The 12,977-nt window shown below is 38.3% G+C and overlaps 1 protein-coding gene and 1 long non-coding RNA gene across 2 annotated transcripts in view; both read right to left on the reverse strand.

The window, feature by feature from the left end:
* Positions 1-913: 913 nt before the first annotated feature.
* Positions 914-6,169, reverse strand: LOC145689239 (uncharacterized). Its single transcript, XM_081763378.1, has one exon. The coding sequence runs from the start codon at positions 6,167-6,169 to the stop codon at positions 914-916; it is 5,256 nt and encodes a 1,751-aa protein (XP_081619504.1).
* Positions 6,170-8,266: 2,097 nt separating this feature from the next.
* The window catches only part of LOC145688901 (uncharacterized), a 49,464-nt gene continuing 44,753 nt past the window's right edge, over positions 8,267-12,977 (reverse strand). The window contains exon 3 of the long non-coding RNA XR_014132012.1: positions 8,267-9,434. This is a non-coding gene — a long non-coding RNA (uncharacterized LOC145688901). The remainder of the gene's footprint in view (positions 9,435-12,977) is intronic.

Raw genomic sequence — 12,977 nt, forward strand, 5'->3', positions numbered from 1 at the left:
ACCTCGACACGCCATCTCTTGGTAGGAAGGTAGATTATTTAAGTGTTGCCAAAAACACAATATACCAGAATATTACGACGGGCCGGTTTTACGTGCCGCACCCTGTATATCTGAGGGTAGGAGGGGAAAATAGCATCCTCCTCTGGGAATTATTTTCTGCCTTCCAGCCAGGGATAAAAGCTTTCCAGAGGGGAATTTCCCCTCTATCCCTGGCCGTAATTCGCACGCTACGCTCTGTACATACAAAACCTTACCTATTACCTGACCTACAAAGAGAACATAATATAAAAATATAAACGTAATATTATTTATCCTGCTGCCAAGATTTGTATCACAATCTCTGTAAAATGAAGCAAGCGTTTTAAACAGCAACTGTATTACACTTGTATTGGGATAAATCCACGTTATCCACCAACAGTCCCATTCACGCCCTTTTGTTCTCTTTTCCCTTCTTACGGTGTCATACTATATCTTCTCCCTTGTTTTAAGGATATATTTCCTATTTGTATACGTATCTGTATTTTTCAAGGTATATTTTAATTGTTTATTCCTACTAGTGTGTGACTTACCAGAGGAGATGAAGAGGATTCCCCTCTTAAAATGTATTTTAACTCCAGATGTCGCTTCAGAGGATTCACAGCTTCACAATAACTCAAACCATTTGTTAGAAATCAAAAGATCTACACTTTAGAGGAATGAAACCTTTTTATTTCCAGCTATTCACTTTTATTTCCACAAAAGAACGTAACACAAGAAAATAGCTTCTACAAGCACCATGCGGTCACAACTTTCTAGTCCTTCTTCTTCTTCTAGCAGCTGAACTGTAAACAAGGCACAAAGTTGCCAGCTCCTATTCCCAACATCCTCCCACCTTGAGTCACGTAAGGGAACTAGTGACTCAACCATCCCATCTTTAAAACTGTGGATTACAATACGTAAAAAGAGACAATCTTTTGGGAGGTTTCACAGCTCTTCCAGTTCTAGTAGTGATAATTTGAGATTCCTTTTCACCTTCACATTGATCAGTTTCACTTCTCGGTTCTCGTACCACCAGTCTTCTCTTAAGTACATTCTGTTCAACAGCTTCTTCTGACCTGATTTCCAAAGGGAAGATACGTTGAAGAGGTCTCACCATCATCCCCGCGCCGGTCTTTAGTCTCACCAGACGAACTTTTCCATCACGGCCAGGTATAAGTTCCACGACACGTGCTAGGGGCCATTCCAACCGTTTTAAGTTGTCGTTTCCCACTAGAACAACCTCTCCTACTTCTATCTTCTTACAATTTACTCTGGTTCTCCAATGTTGAACCAACTGTCCCAAATATTCCTTTCGAAACCTGCTGCGTAAAATCTTCCGTATATCCTGAATGTATTTCAGTCTTCTTCGTAGACTCCCCGCTTCTATGACATCAATGTCAGGTACTCCAATTTCAGCATTCTGTTGTAGGAACATTAGAGGAGTTAAAGGCACAAAATCAGAACTTTCTTCCGAAACGTATGTCAAAGGACGGGAAATTATAACTGCTTCACAGTCACAAAGAATTGTGTTAAATTCTTCATAAGTCAGGGAAGCTCTTCCAAGTACTCTTCTCAACAACTGTTTCATTAGTCTAATCAGACGTTCCCACCAGCCGCCCCACCAAGGTGATGTGGGAGGAATAAATTTCCATTTGATACGCTTCGTAGTGGTGCACGCTTCTATCTTCTCCAACTCGAGTTTGTCTAACAAGCTCTCTGCACCGACAAAATTGGTACCATTATCACAGTAGATTACTGATGGACGTCCTCTTCTAGCGACGAATCTCCGCAACGCTTGAAGGAAATCGGCCGTTGACAATCCAGATACTAATTCTAGATGTACCGCTCTATACACTGCACATGTGAAGATACAAATCCATGCTTTCTTGCCATCTCTTAGTATTACTGGACCCGCCATATCCAATCCTGTGACTTCAAAGATTGCTGATTCCTTAACTCTATCTTCTGGTAAGGCCACGGGACAGGTCTCCATCTTCTTGGCGTTGTATCTTCTACAGACGACACACCTTCTAACAACGGATCGAACGCCTTGCCTTCCTCTTATAATCCAGTACCTTTCTCTGAGAAGACTCATCAGACCCTGCACTCCAACGTGACAAGATTCTACATGTTTGTCATGAATCAACCGCTTGACCACAGGATGTGTATTTGGTAATACAACAGGATACCGAAACATTTCTGAATCTGAAAGCTCTACAATTTTCGTCTTCAGCCTAATGATCTGATCTTTGTCTTCAAATGGGCATAGTGACTTCAACTTTTGGTCTTCTACGCCGTCGAATGACTCTTTCTGAACGAGTTTAAGGACTGTTTTCTCAGCAGCTGTCACTTCTTCCACCGATAATTCTCCTTGTCTCCTCTTCTTTCCATTACGACAATTGAAGATGAATCTCTTGATCCAACCAACCATGCGGATTATCTGTTCATATTTTGAAAAACGGCGGTAGTACCAATCACGGTTTTCTTCTTTGGCATTAATCATTACAGATACAATGTTTTTTCTTCTTTCTTCTGAGATTATTTCTTCTTGATAAGTGTACTTCTGCTCCGGCCACTCTTCTATTGGTCGTCTTAACCAATCTGGACCCTCCCACCATTTTGACGCAACTAACTGTTCAGGTGAACATCCTCGTGAGGGCAGATCAGCTGGATTCATGGTTCCTGGAACAAATCTCCAACACTCGTTGCCTGAATTGCTTAATCTTCTTATTTCTTGTATTCGATTCCACACAAAGGTATTCCATGGCATATCCCGCTTAATCCATGCTAAAACGGTGGTAGAATCTGTCCAGAAATAAATTGGTACATCTTCAACATCCAATGTTTTTCTCACTGTAGTAGCTAACCTTGCGCCAATTGTAGCTGCCAGTAATTCCAGTCGAGGAATGGTTAACTTCTTCATCGGAGCAACCCTGCATTTCGCCTGTATCAATTGCACCTTCACTTGTCCTTTTTCTTCAGTTCTGAGAAAGACAGCCGTAGCATACGATCTCTCACTAGCATCGCAGAATGCATGTAGGCTCCAATTCTTACAATCTCCAGCAGCCCATCTTGGAAAGACAAGTCTCTTTAAATGAGGCAACTCTTTGATCCATTGTAGGAATTTCTTCTCAACTTCCTTTGGTACCGCTTCGTCCCAATTTACCTTCGATGACCATACTTGTTGTAAAAGAATTTTCGGGCTTAGCGTTACTGGACACGTGACACCAATAGGATCAAATATTCTGTTAGCAAATGACAAAATTATTCTCTTCGTGACAACCGCAGGTTTTGTATCCTCAAAACATTCTGGTCGTAATTCCAACACATCTGAAACAGTTTCCCATTGTAGGCCAAGTACAGGAACTCTATTCTCTTCCAGTCTGTTTTCTAAAGAGGTATGCTCCCACCCTCGAAGTTCGAATTTTGCTTCCGCCATTAAGTTCGTGGCTTCTTCTCTAAACTGACGAAGCTCATCTTCATTTTTGACACTAGTGACACAATTATCTACATAAAAACTATTCAATAACTTCAAAATGACTTCCTTAGCATAACTACTCTGACCCTCATTACACTTTTGTAGTGCTCGCCTAAGATGATGCTCTATTACGGCTCCCAACAGGAAAGGACTGCAACTCACGCCAAACACTACTCTTTTGTGACGATATATTTTTATACCACCTTCTCCATTTATCCAAAGAAATCGTAAATAGTCTCGGTCACTCTTACACAGGGAAATTTGTAGAAACGCCTTCTTAATGTCAGACACAACTCCCAACTTGTTCAATCTAAAACGTGTCAGAATCGCTGGAATAATTTCTATCAAATTGATTCCTTTCTCTAAACACTGATTTAAAGATGGATGATTTTTCTCTCTCGCTGAGGCATCAAATACTGGACGGATCTTCGTCGTACTACTAGTCATCTTAACAACATGACGATGAGGTAAGTAGTAGCCTTTCTTCTCTATCTCTTCCGCAGGAACTTCCTCTACGATGTCTTCATCTTCCCACTCTTTCAGAACCTTCTCGTACATTTCGTAGTAGTTTTCAGCCTTCAATCTAACAACTACATTCTTCAGTCTTCTTTTACAGGTATCTATGTTGTTGGGGAGAGGTGGATGTTCCATTAGCCAAGGCATTTTTACTTCATACCTCCCGTCAGCGTTAATGGTCGTTGTCTGGTTAAAATATTCCATTACTTCCTGTTGCGCCTCCATTTTCGTTTTCTTTTCCGCTGGATCGGTTATGCCTAAAACATCCAATTTCCACAAGTCTGAAACAGGTGTTGATTTGCAAAACATCGTTGTGACTTGCATTGTAGAAAACCTAACAGAATCCTTCCTGTTTATTTTTCCCATTAAAATCCAGCCGAGCAATGTCTCCATAGCAATCAGGCCAACTTTCAAAGCAATTCTCTTACCTGTGAAAAGTTTACCGGCAATGTCCGCTCCTATTAAAATTGCGATTGGGCCAGGTTGATTATCGGATATTTCTATACCCATTTCCCGTAACTCTGATAACCAAGGACCATCTATGATTGATGTAACACTATTACAAATAACATCCTGATTCAGTGCTTCAAAATTACATGCATAATCACCATTGAGGTTGGTTAGCCTAACTCGAAAACAGTCATGTTCACATGGTTCTGAAAATACACCTCCAAAAAGAGCGTGCGCTACAGTTTCTTTTCGTAATACTTCATAGTTCATTTCCCGCGCTAAGCTAGTACAGATATAAGATCGCTGTGAACCAGTGTCTATAATCGCCCTGACGTTCTTTTCTGAATTCCGCCCTCTCACTTTTACTACCAATGTTTGTAAAAATGTTTCGGAATGTTCATTGTTTGTCAGTGTGTTTTCGATAACATGCTTCACATGAGTCTGTTTATCACCGTTACTTGACGCATTCTTAGATTTATTTCTGCCACTACACATAACACTAACGTGACGCCCCTTGCATGCACTACAAGTCAACTTAGCATAACATTTTGAACTCTTGTGCGAATTCTTAAGGCACCGAAAACAGCATCCCTTTCCCTTCAAAATGTTTATTTTTTCCTCGTATGTCCAATTACAGGCTTTTACACAGTTTTCACTTGCGTGCGATTGATCACAAAAAATGCACTTTGCACTATTTTTACAATTAACTAATTCAGCGGCAGTTGGTACAAAATCGGAACGATTACTGCGTTCTTTCTTTTTCTTTCCCACATTACTGGTGTCTTGTATATCAAACCCGGACACAGCAAGAGCTATTCTTTCTTCATTTTCTACTTCTTTCCGCAAAAATGACATAAAGTCTTCCAAACGTTTTTCTAAAGTTGCGTCTGCACTGTTTGTACTGTCCCTCTGCCACGTACGCAATAGTTCAGCAGGTAAGCATGACTCCACAAGGGGATACAGCATGGCAGCACATTTATCTGTTGTGACACCTAAAGTACTTAAAGCGCGAAGTTGAGATTCCAACTTGTCATACAGGTCTATCAATTCTAGATTACCATTGTTACTTAGATTATGAAACACTAGCTTTAAAAGTTCACGAACATATACCTCTACTAACATATCGTCACGTCCAAAACGTGCTTTCAAACCCTGAATAACCTTCGGGTAGTTATCTTCACACAGGGGAAAACTTTCTACGAACTGACGTGCACGTGTGTTCGGTACAATAGCTTGAATGAGATATTGGAATTTGTCTACATTAGGAATCCGTTTATCTTCGTCTATGCGCACAAACTGTGACCAAAACGGAAGCCAGTTTTTCAAATTACCATCAAATTTCTTAATTTCCACTTCTGGGAGTTTAAAGTTTCTTTCACTACTCGTGCTACCACTACTCTCGTTCGTTTTACACGCATGCAACGCAGCCTCAACCTTGTTTTTAATTTGGTAGAATTTTAAAGAATACTTATCTGCTTGCTCCGTTTCTTCTAGTAGTTCTTTCTCGCTCCAATTATCTTCTATTGCTGATGTCATTATCTTCTCATCTATCTCCTTCATTTTCATGTATTTCTCTTCTAACACTTGAAATGTACCACTAATATCACTTTCGTTTTTAAGTTCTGCGCTACACAGTTCCGAACAGTTCGTATGCAACCTAGTGAATGCTGCTCTCAAGATTTTACGCTGTTTTTTCATTTCCTCCATGGTCTATTGTATCCTGTTACAGTCGCCAGATGTTAGAAATCAAAAGATCTACACTTTAGAGGAATGAAACCTTTTTATTTCCAGCTATTCACTTTTATTTCCACAAAAGAACGTAACACAAGAAAATAGCACAGATCACATAGCCTAACGGCAAGATTGGTAACTACGTGGAAAAACAAGCGTATCAAGTTCGTTGCGCTTGCAGTGACATCTACTCTCGCTGGCAGTATAATGTAACTACTCACCAGCAGTGTAACTATCCACCTAAAGAATTCACCAATATAAGCAGTAGATCCATAGGCATAGACTAGTTACCAACATTAGCAGTGTATCCATACAGCACCTTGACGTAGTTTATAAATAATATTTGCCATTAAATTCAAAATGCAAATATGATGTCCTTCTAGTAGTCCTAATTTCCTATCTTTATTCATCCGACTATTTTAATCGAAGGTCATATTAATAAGAGTTGAAATGTGCTTATTGTGTACCATATTCGTATAATTTAGAACTTGGAGACACTCTTTTTTCACTCTATGCTTTAAGTACGAATTCAATAAAATTCAAAGAGAAAAAAATGCTAGACTTGTCTGGCAATCGAATCTTTCCTCTACTCTTATAATGCCGGTGAGCTATCATACAATTCCAGTTCCTCCCCCATTGGCTCTTCGCTGTCCTGAACATTGAATTAGGGTTAGTCTGGACAGTATACCGATACAGTAAGCTATAGACCGGAATACGACCTCTTGTACTCTCACATTTTCATTGTTCTAAATTCATTGATTTCGTACCTACAAAAGATACAGTGAAAGAAAAATCAAACCTTTTCCCCCAATTTCTTAATAAATAAAGTTATATATATACACAATAACACAATTAAAATATAATACTAACACGCTTTCGATCGGAATCATATAGTAAAGCCAAAAATTTCCAAATTAAGGCTGCTAGAAGGTAAATATAGCTATTTAACTTTAATTAATGTTAGGTAACTATTAATACTATAGTTCTAACTATATACATTTATTAAAATTTCATTTAAAATTCTCTTATATCTTGTTTGAGTGCATTGTATTGCCCTTCTTGCGGATAATACAGGTGTCTTTACCAGCGGCGCAAATCTGTCTTCAATATTGGGTGGGTGGGGCGAGAAAGACCGTTCCCATATTTTTTTCTAAGCGATGTTCAAAATATTTATGAAGTTGAAAAACAATGCTGTGGAGGATCAGAAGAGCAGAGTTGTCTTCAACATTGGGAGGCGGGCAGATTTGAGGCTTATTCTGGGGGGACATCAATTTCATTGCACTTTCCTTTGTGGCAATCGGACACAAATCATCACATTTCTCACCGAAAAACACATTTCAAATCAGATTATTGGGGAACAGTTCCCCTCAGTTTTAAGATTGGAGGGGACATGTCCCCCTCATTTCCCCGGGATTTGCGCCAGTGGTCTTTACATTCCCAGCTCGCAGGACTGTTTATTTACTTTAAATTTCTCTGTTTTCTTAAAAAGTAATCGTTGTAGATTTTTTTCTTATCCTCTCTCCCTAAGTAAGAAATCAATGAATTTCATAAAGCTTGCTTAAACATGTTAATTGTGTTGAAAACCTTACCGGGAAGCGCGATGGTAAAGCGTTCACGTCTAGTGCATGGGTCTCTGGTTCGAATCCAGTTCGCGCCGAGTTAACTTTGTAGTAGACAAACACCGCGTGCATGAATGTTCTCAGGGTTCTCCCGTTTCCTCACCATTATCACCCATCTCATCATGATTGCATGCCTTGGCGAGCATTAAAAAAAAAAAAAAAAAAACTTACCTGAATTTCAGTCTTACCTAAAACAGTCACTCCTTCCTTGCTGTTCCATAACTAAAAGGTTGACATTTCTGCCAGAATAAATTAAGATAACATTCAACTTGGGAAAATCTACATAGATGTAATAATTACTTTTGCGTTGCTTTGGAATCTTCAAATTCTGTGAACATTATCATGCAATGAAGCTCCTGAGCCCGTAGTGATGAGCTGTAGTATTTGTATAACGGAAGTAAATCATGCTTAGGAGAAATTGACGATTGTAAATAAGAATCATAATTACTGCAGTTCCTTTTATTTAACATTAGTACTATGCACTTATTACACAATAACAATGCAACTTAAAAGAGCAGTCTTAATTTTACTATCTCCGCCTTATTCTTTCTTTTATTTTTCATTCTTCAATTTACAGATACAAAAACTTTATAAAATTGTCCACGTTTTCCACAACATCCATTTAAGCACTGATAGTTTTAAAGTGGAAATAAGATTGCAATACAAATACAAATCCCATTAAATAGGATACAAATCTGTACATTTCACAAACAAATGTATATACTCAAATATTTATAAGATGTATAGCGTACAAAATACTACACACTTTTTAACTCAGTAAAGGATAGAAAATCATGGAAATAAACACGAAAGAAAGCAAACCATCAATTTCCATTAGAGGCAACGGTAACAAAAATGTATAAACCAATAATTACTTTTTGTTCTCAATTTTTTGATGAGTCATAAGTCTAGCAATATTCTGGTACACAGTCAGATTAACATTCAAAGTAGACCTATAGCTCTTCGAGTTAATTATCTGGAGCTACCTTCTTGCTAGTTCCTGGTTTCCACGTCGATAGCTAAATAAGAATATCATTCATATGGGGTAAAGCCCATTACGCTTAGTTTTGTAAGCAGTAACAAAGAGAATACATGCACCTACTGTATCTACAAACTTGTATAATGGTAGAAATAGGCTTGCAATCTAACGATTAATGATTAATACTGGTTACAGATTTCATACATAAAATAAAGAATATTATTTTTTGTCAATAATGACTGCTTCTGTCGTACAGACTGTACAGATACTCGCGTCTTCTATTCATGATTAAGGGACTGTGTAGTAGGTGGAGACAACCGATTTCCTTCTATTTCACACATAGCGTAGTTGAATCGGAAACACTGGTTCAAATCCTGAAGAGTGTAGTGACTGCGAGCATTAATACTGACATTCACATTGTTGTCACTATGTGATACAAGGACGTGAAGACTTAAAAGCTTCTAGGAGTAACAACAGAACAGTTATGGTTCTTGTTTCCTTCACGTGAGCGAGAACCAAAAAATAAGGTATTTGTGACTCATCGCATTCTCTCAAATGCAGAAATAAGAGCTATGACGTTTATTCCACCCAATTAATGTTCAGGTTTCTGTATAAGCTTAATGCTTCTGTTCACTTCTGATACCTGTCAAAATAAAGAGCTAATAAAAATAAATGAGATAACAAACAGATAAAAAAGAGAATGAGATATATATGTATTTAAATTACTTCGTGGAATTCGATTATGGTAACCTGTCTTATTTCTAAAATCATTATAATCTTAAAATATAAGATTAGCCAATATTCGCTATTTTTTTATTTTAACACATCACACAAAGTAACTCTATTCGAGATTATGAGGGTGTTTAACCACTTTTGACTCATTCTATTAAACTTAGTATTGACAGAAAGTAATTAAGGACATTCATATCTACTTATGTATGCTATGAGGCGCGTCTCTTAATTATCCATATAGCCCAAACACATCTGTTATAGACTTTAATAACTAGTTCAAAGTGAACATACATCTGGTGTTGGAAGGTTCAAGTATCAGCAATTCTCTCATTATGTCATTCAAATTATCGGAACGATTAACTAGCTGTCGACATATAGTAGCCAAAACGTTGTGAAATATTACAGTACGTTTGTTTTATCTTTTCACACTTCCCGCCAGTGCACTTGGTTTTTCTTTAAAGTATTTTATTCTAGCACTCAAGTGAACGTTTTAATCCAATAGACGTCTTATTGCTTTTGTCGTGTACGTGACGTTAGTTGTCAGTCAGCTCATCAAATGAGGTCATTGCTGTTTGGCGGGTATTTGAAGTGCTCAGTTGTCACAGGCGAATAGGTGTGTTACTGTGATTTGTAAGTGGTATCGCGTTTTGCTGTGTTTCCTAGCGTATTGTAACTGTCAACTTAACCGTGGCGTGGCAACAATGCGTTTGCAAACAGATCCATCCTATATGCAGGAAGCGTCTCAAGATGAAACAAACGCACTCTAAAGCAATTCCATAGGAGATGGTCACACCAGTCATACAGACTTAACTTGTCTTCGCCTAACTTCTACAAATTTGATCCAATGAAGGAAATCTTATTGGACAAAAGAACCCTCTACCAACAGGAATAACGGGTAAAAGTCTCGGCTCATCTCGATAATAAGCGTATTTCATTACAATTCTTCGGAAGAGTTTAACTTGAAGATCTAGAATTATAACGAAATTTCAGGGACTGGTAAAGTAAAATCATGTGCTTCCAGAATACAGAAGCTTATAGTCAGGTGGCAAATATCTGCTGCCGTAGCAGAAGACTAAATAGAAAATAGAACATTAAACTTCAGTCCATACTCTACAGTTATCAAAATTCAATCAGTCACATCAGAACTGAAATAGTGATATATGGGTGTATGGTAATTATATTCTATACTTACAACCAGTAGTGTGTAGTTTGGTATATGTTGGAATTATTAATCCTTTTCAACACCGAAGCTATATGAGGCGTAGACCTACATTGGAAGGTGAAAACCGAACCAACATAATGTGTTCAAGTTTCAAATCTTTTCCATGGGAATAGAACACAGTACTCATCACGTTATCGAATAGGCCAACAGGCAAGCCAATTTCAACTCTAGATTTCAATACTTGTTGAAAGAAATGAATTGCGAGTAAGTGAACGAAATCTAGCGACAAAGATAACAGCGTTTATCGAAATCGTTTTAAATACTAAAATTTAATTCCAGACGCAATAAAAAGGGTAATTGGTAACTTCCCATTGCAAATAATCCAGCTTTCAATATTTAGTTTTGGTGGATAATTATGTGCCAACAAAATAAAACAAAAGAAACATATGGGACTAGGATAGGAATTGAAAATAGTATCCATCTTATCGTGTCGGTGCGATAACTAATTCACTATTCAACTAGTCCTGGATCATAAACACACAAACTTTTAAATATCACTTTCACCGTAACAGTAAACCGTAAATAGATGAGGTGATTAGCAAGAGTGGAATACTGCATCATTCTGCGTGTAGTTCTCTCTACGTCGGACGGTATTAGTCCATTATTCGGCGGGCCAGGGGTATTGTTCAATTTCATCTACATGTTCCTCAAATCACGACACAACAGCTTCAGCTGTATGAATGGGCGCATTATCATCCTGGAATATGGCATAATTGACCGGAAACACCATCCCGCGCATAGGATACAAACGGTCCCCCAAAATCGGATCATAATCACAGCAAGGGCGAGACCGGTAAGCGTCAACATAGAATCCCATGAAAGCCAAGATATTGCCTCCCACATGGTCACAAAGTGTCCACCATGTTTCATGGTTGGGTGGAGACACTGCATATTATACGCTTCTCTGGTGTCTGACCACATAAACACCGTGATTTGAAATATAATGAACGAAGACTTATCCAACCATATCACACGTTTCCAGACATCAGCAGTCAATGTTGCATATTCGCGTCGTGCGAAAGCTTTATGGTCCCTTATCAACAGTTTCAGTTGTGCAACAAACACATTATGTCCCTATCATGCAATTCGGGGCGGAATGATTTCGACATAGGCTGTGAGAACTGGTGCTCACAGCCTTGGGTCACTTTCATCACAGTCGAACGACAGTTCTAAGTGACAATCAGCTTTAATGTTCGGCAGTGCCTGTAACAGGGGGCTTCATTCCAACCTCTGTTCTTTTTCGCTAACGTGTTTTTGCCGTGAGTTTTGTTGGCAGTAATAATCTTAGGCACTGATCCTCACAATACACTCAACACATATAGCACTTTCGTTACACCAACAATTTGGCCTCATTGGAAATAAGAGGCTAACTATTTTACACTATCACTGTCTGTTCAGATCGCTGCACACTGCTATTCTATTGCTCTTCATATAAGTTTAACCTAACACATCACCAGCATCTTGAAGCCTCTTCTATCAGTAAACAGAAAACAGGCTTGCATTTATTTGTTGAAGTTTCAGTTCTTTTTCTAGCACTAAAATTATATCAGACGTGAACTGATAGTTCTTGAATCCGAACAACCAGGAATCTGACCAAGAACTCCTAGCGGTGCAACAAAAGTGCGTTCGCTACCTACTACTCCAGCTCGTGAGCTGAAGATCTTTTTCAATTTAATGTTGCATAATTATCCATCAAGGCTAAAAGAGACGGTGGATGATAATAGAATGACAAAACGGGAGATTACCGAGAAAAGCCATAAGCATGATGTTTGTCCACTGCAAAGTCCATTTGGCTGGGCTGGATCGAGCCAAATACCCCATGCGCCACAGGTTTGAGATCTACTACTGAACCAATCATTCCCCGAAACAAGTTATTGTATATGATATTACAGAATCACATTTTAACATTACCGTCGCAAAGAAACTTTCACAAAATCAATTTAAACCAAAAATACCCACACGGACTCATGCGGATTTTGTTTTTCAAAGCCTAATGAATACTATGTTTTTAAAAAACAAAATTCGTTTCAAATTAATTAAGTAGTAGTTATATTTCTTCATTAAGTTGCTTGAACGAGTGGATTGTTTCCGTGAACTAGCTGGAAACATGCAAAGCCCGATCCCTAACAAATAACACGAAGACTTAGGACTCCTGTCAGAGAACATGCGTTATTTACACTAAATTTTGTTTAAAATACATAAGTTTATCTAACCTAATTTTTAAGCATTAGT

Source organism: Thermobia domestica, chromosome 7 (genome assembly GCF_964235325.1).
Source record: "Thermobia domestica chromosome 7, izTheDome1.hap1.1, whole genome shotgun sequence".
Lineage (NCBI taxonomy): Eukaryota > Metazoa > Arthropoda > Insecta > Zygentoma > Lepismatidae > Thermobia > Thermobia domestica.

What these genes read in the sequence shown, in the direction of transcription:
- LOC145689239 (XM_081763378.1), bottom strand. Translation starts at nt 6,169, where the DNA reads ATGGAGGAAATGAAAAAACAGCGTAAAATCTTGAGAGCAGCATTCACT.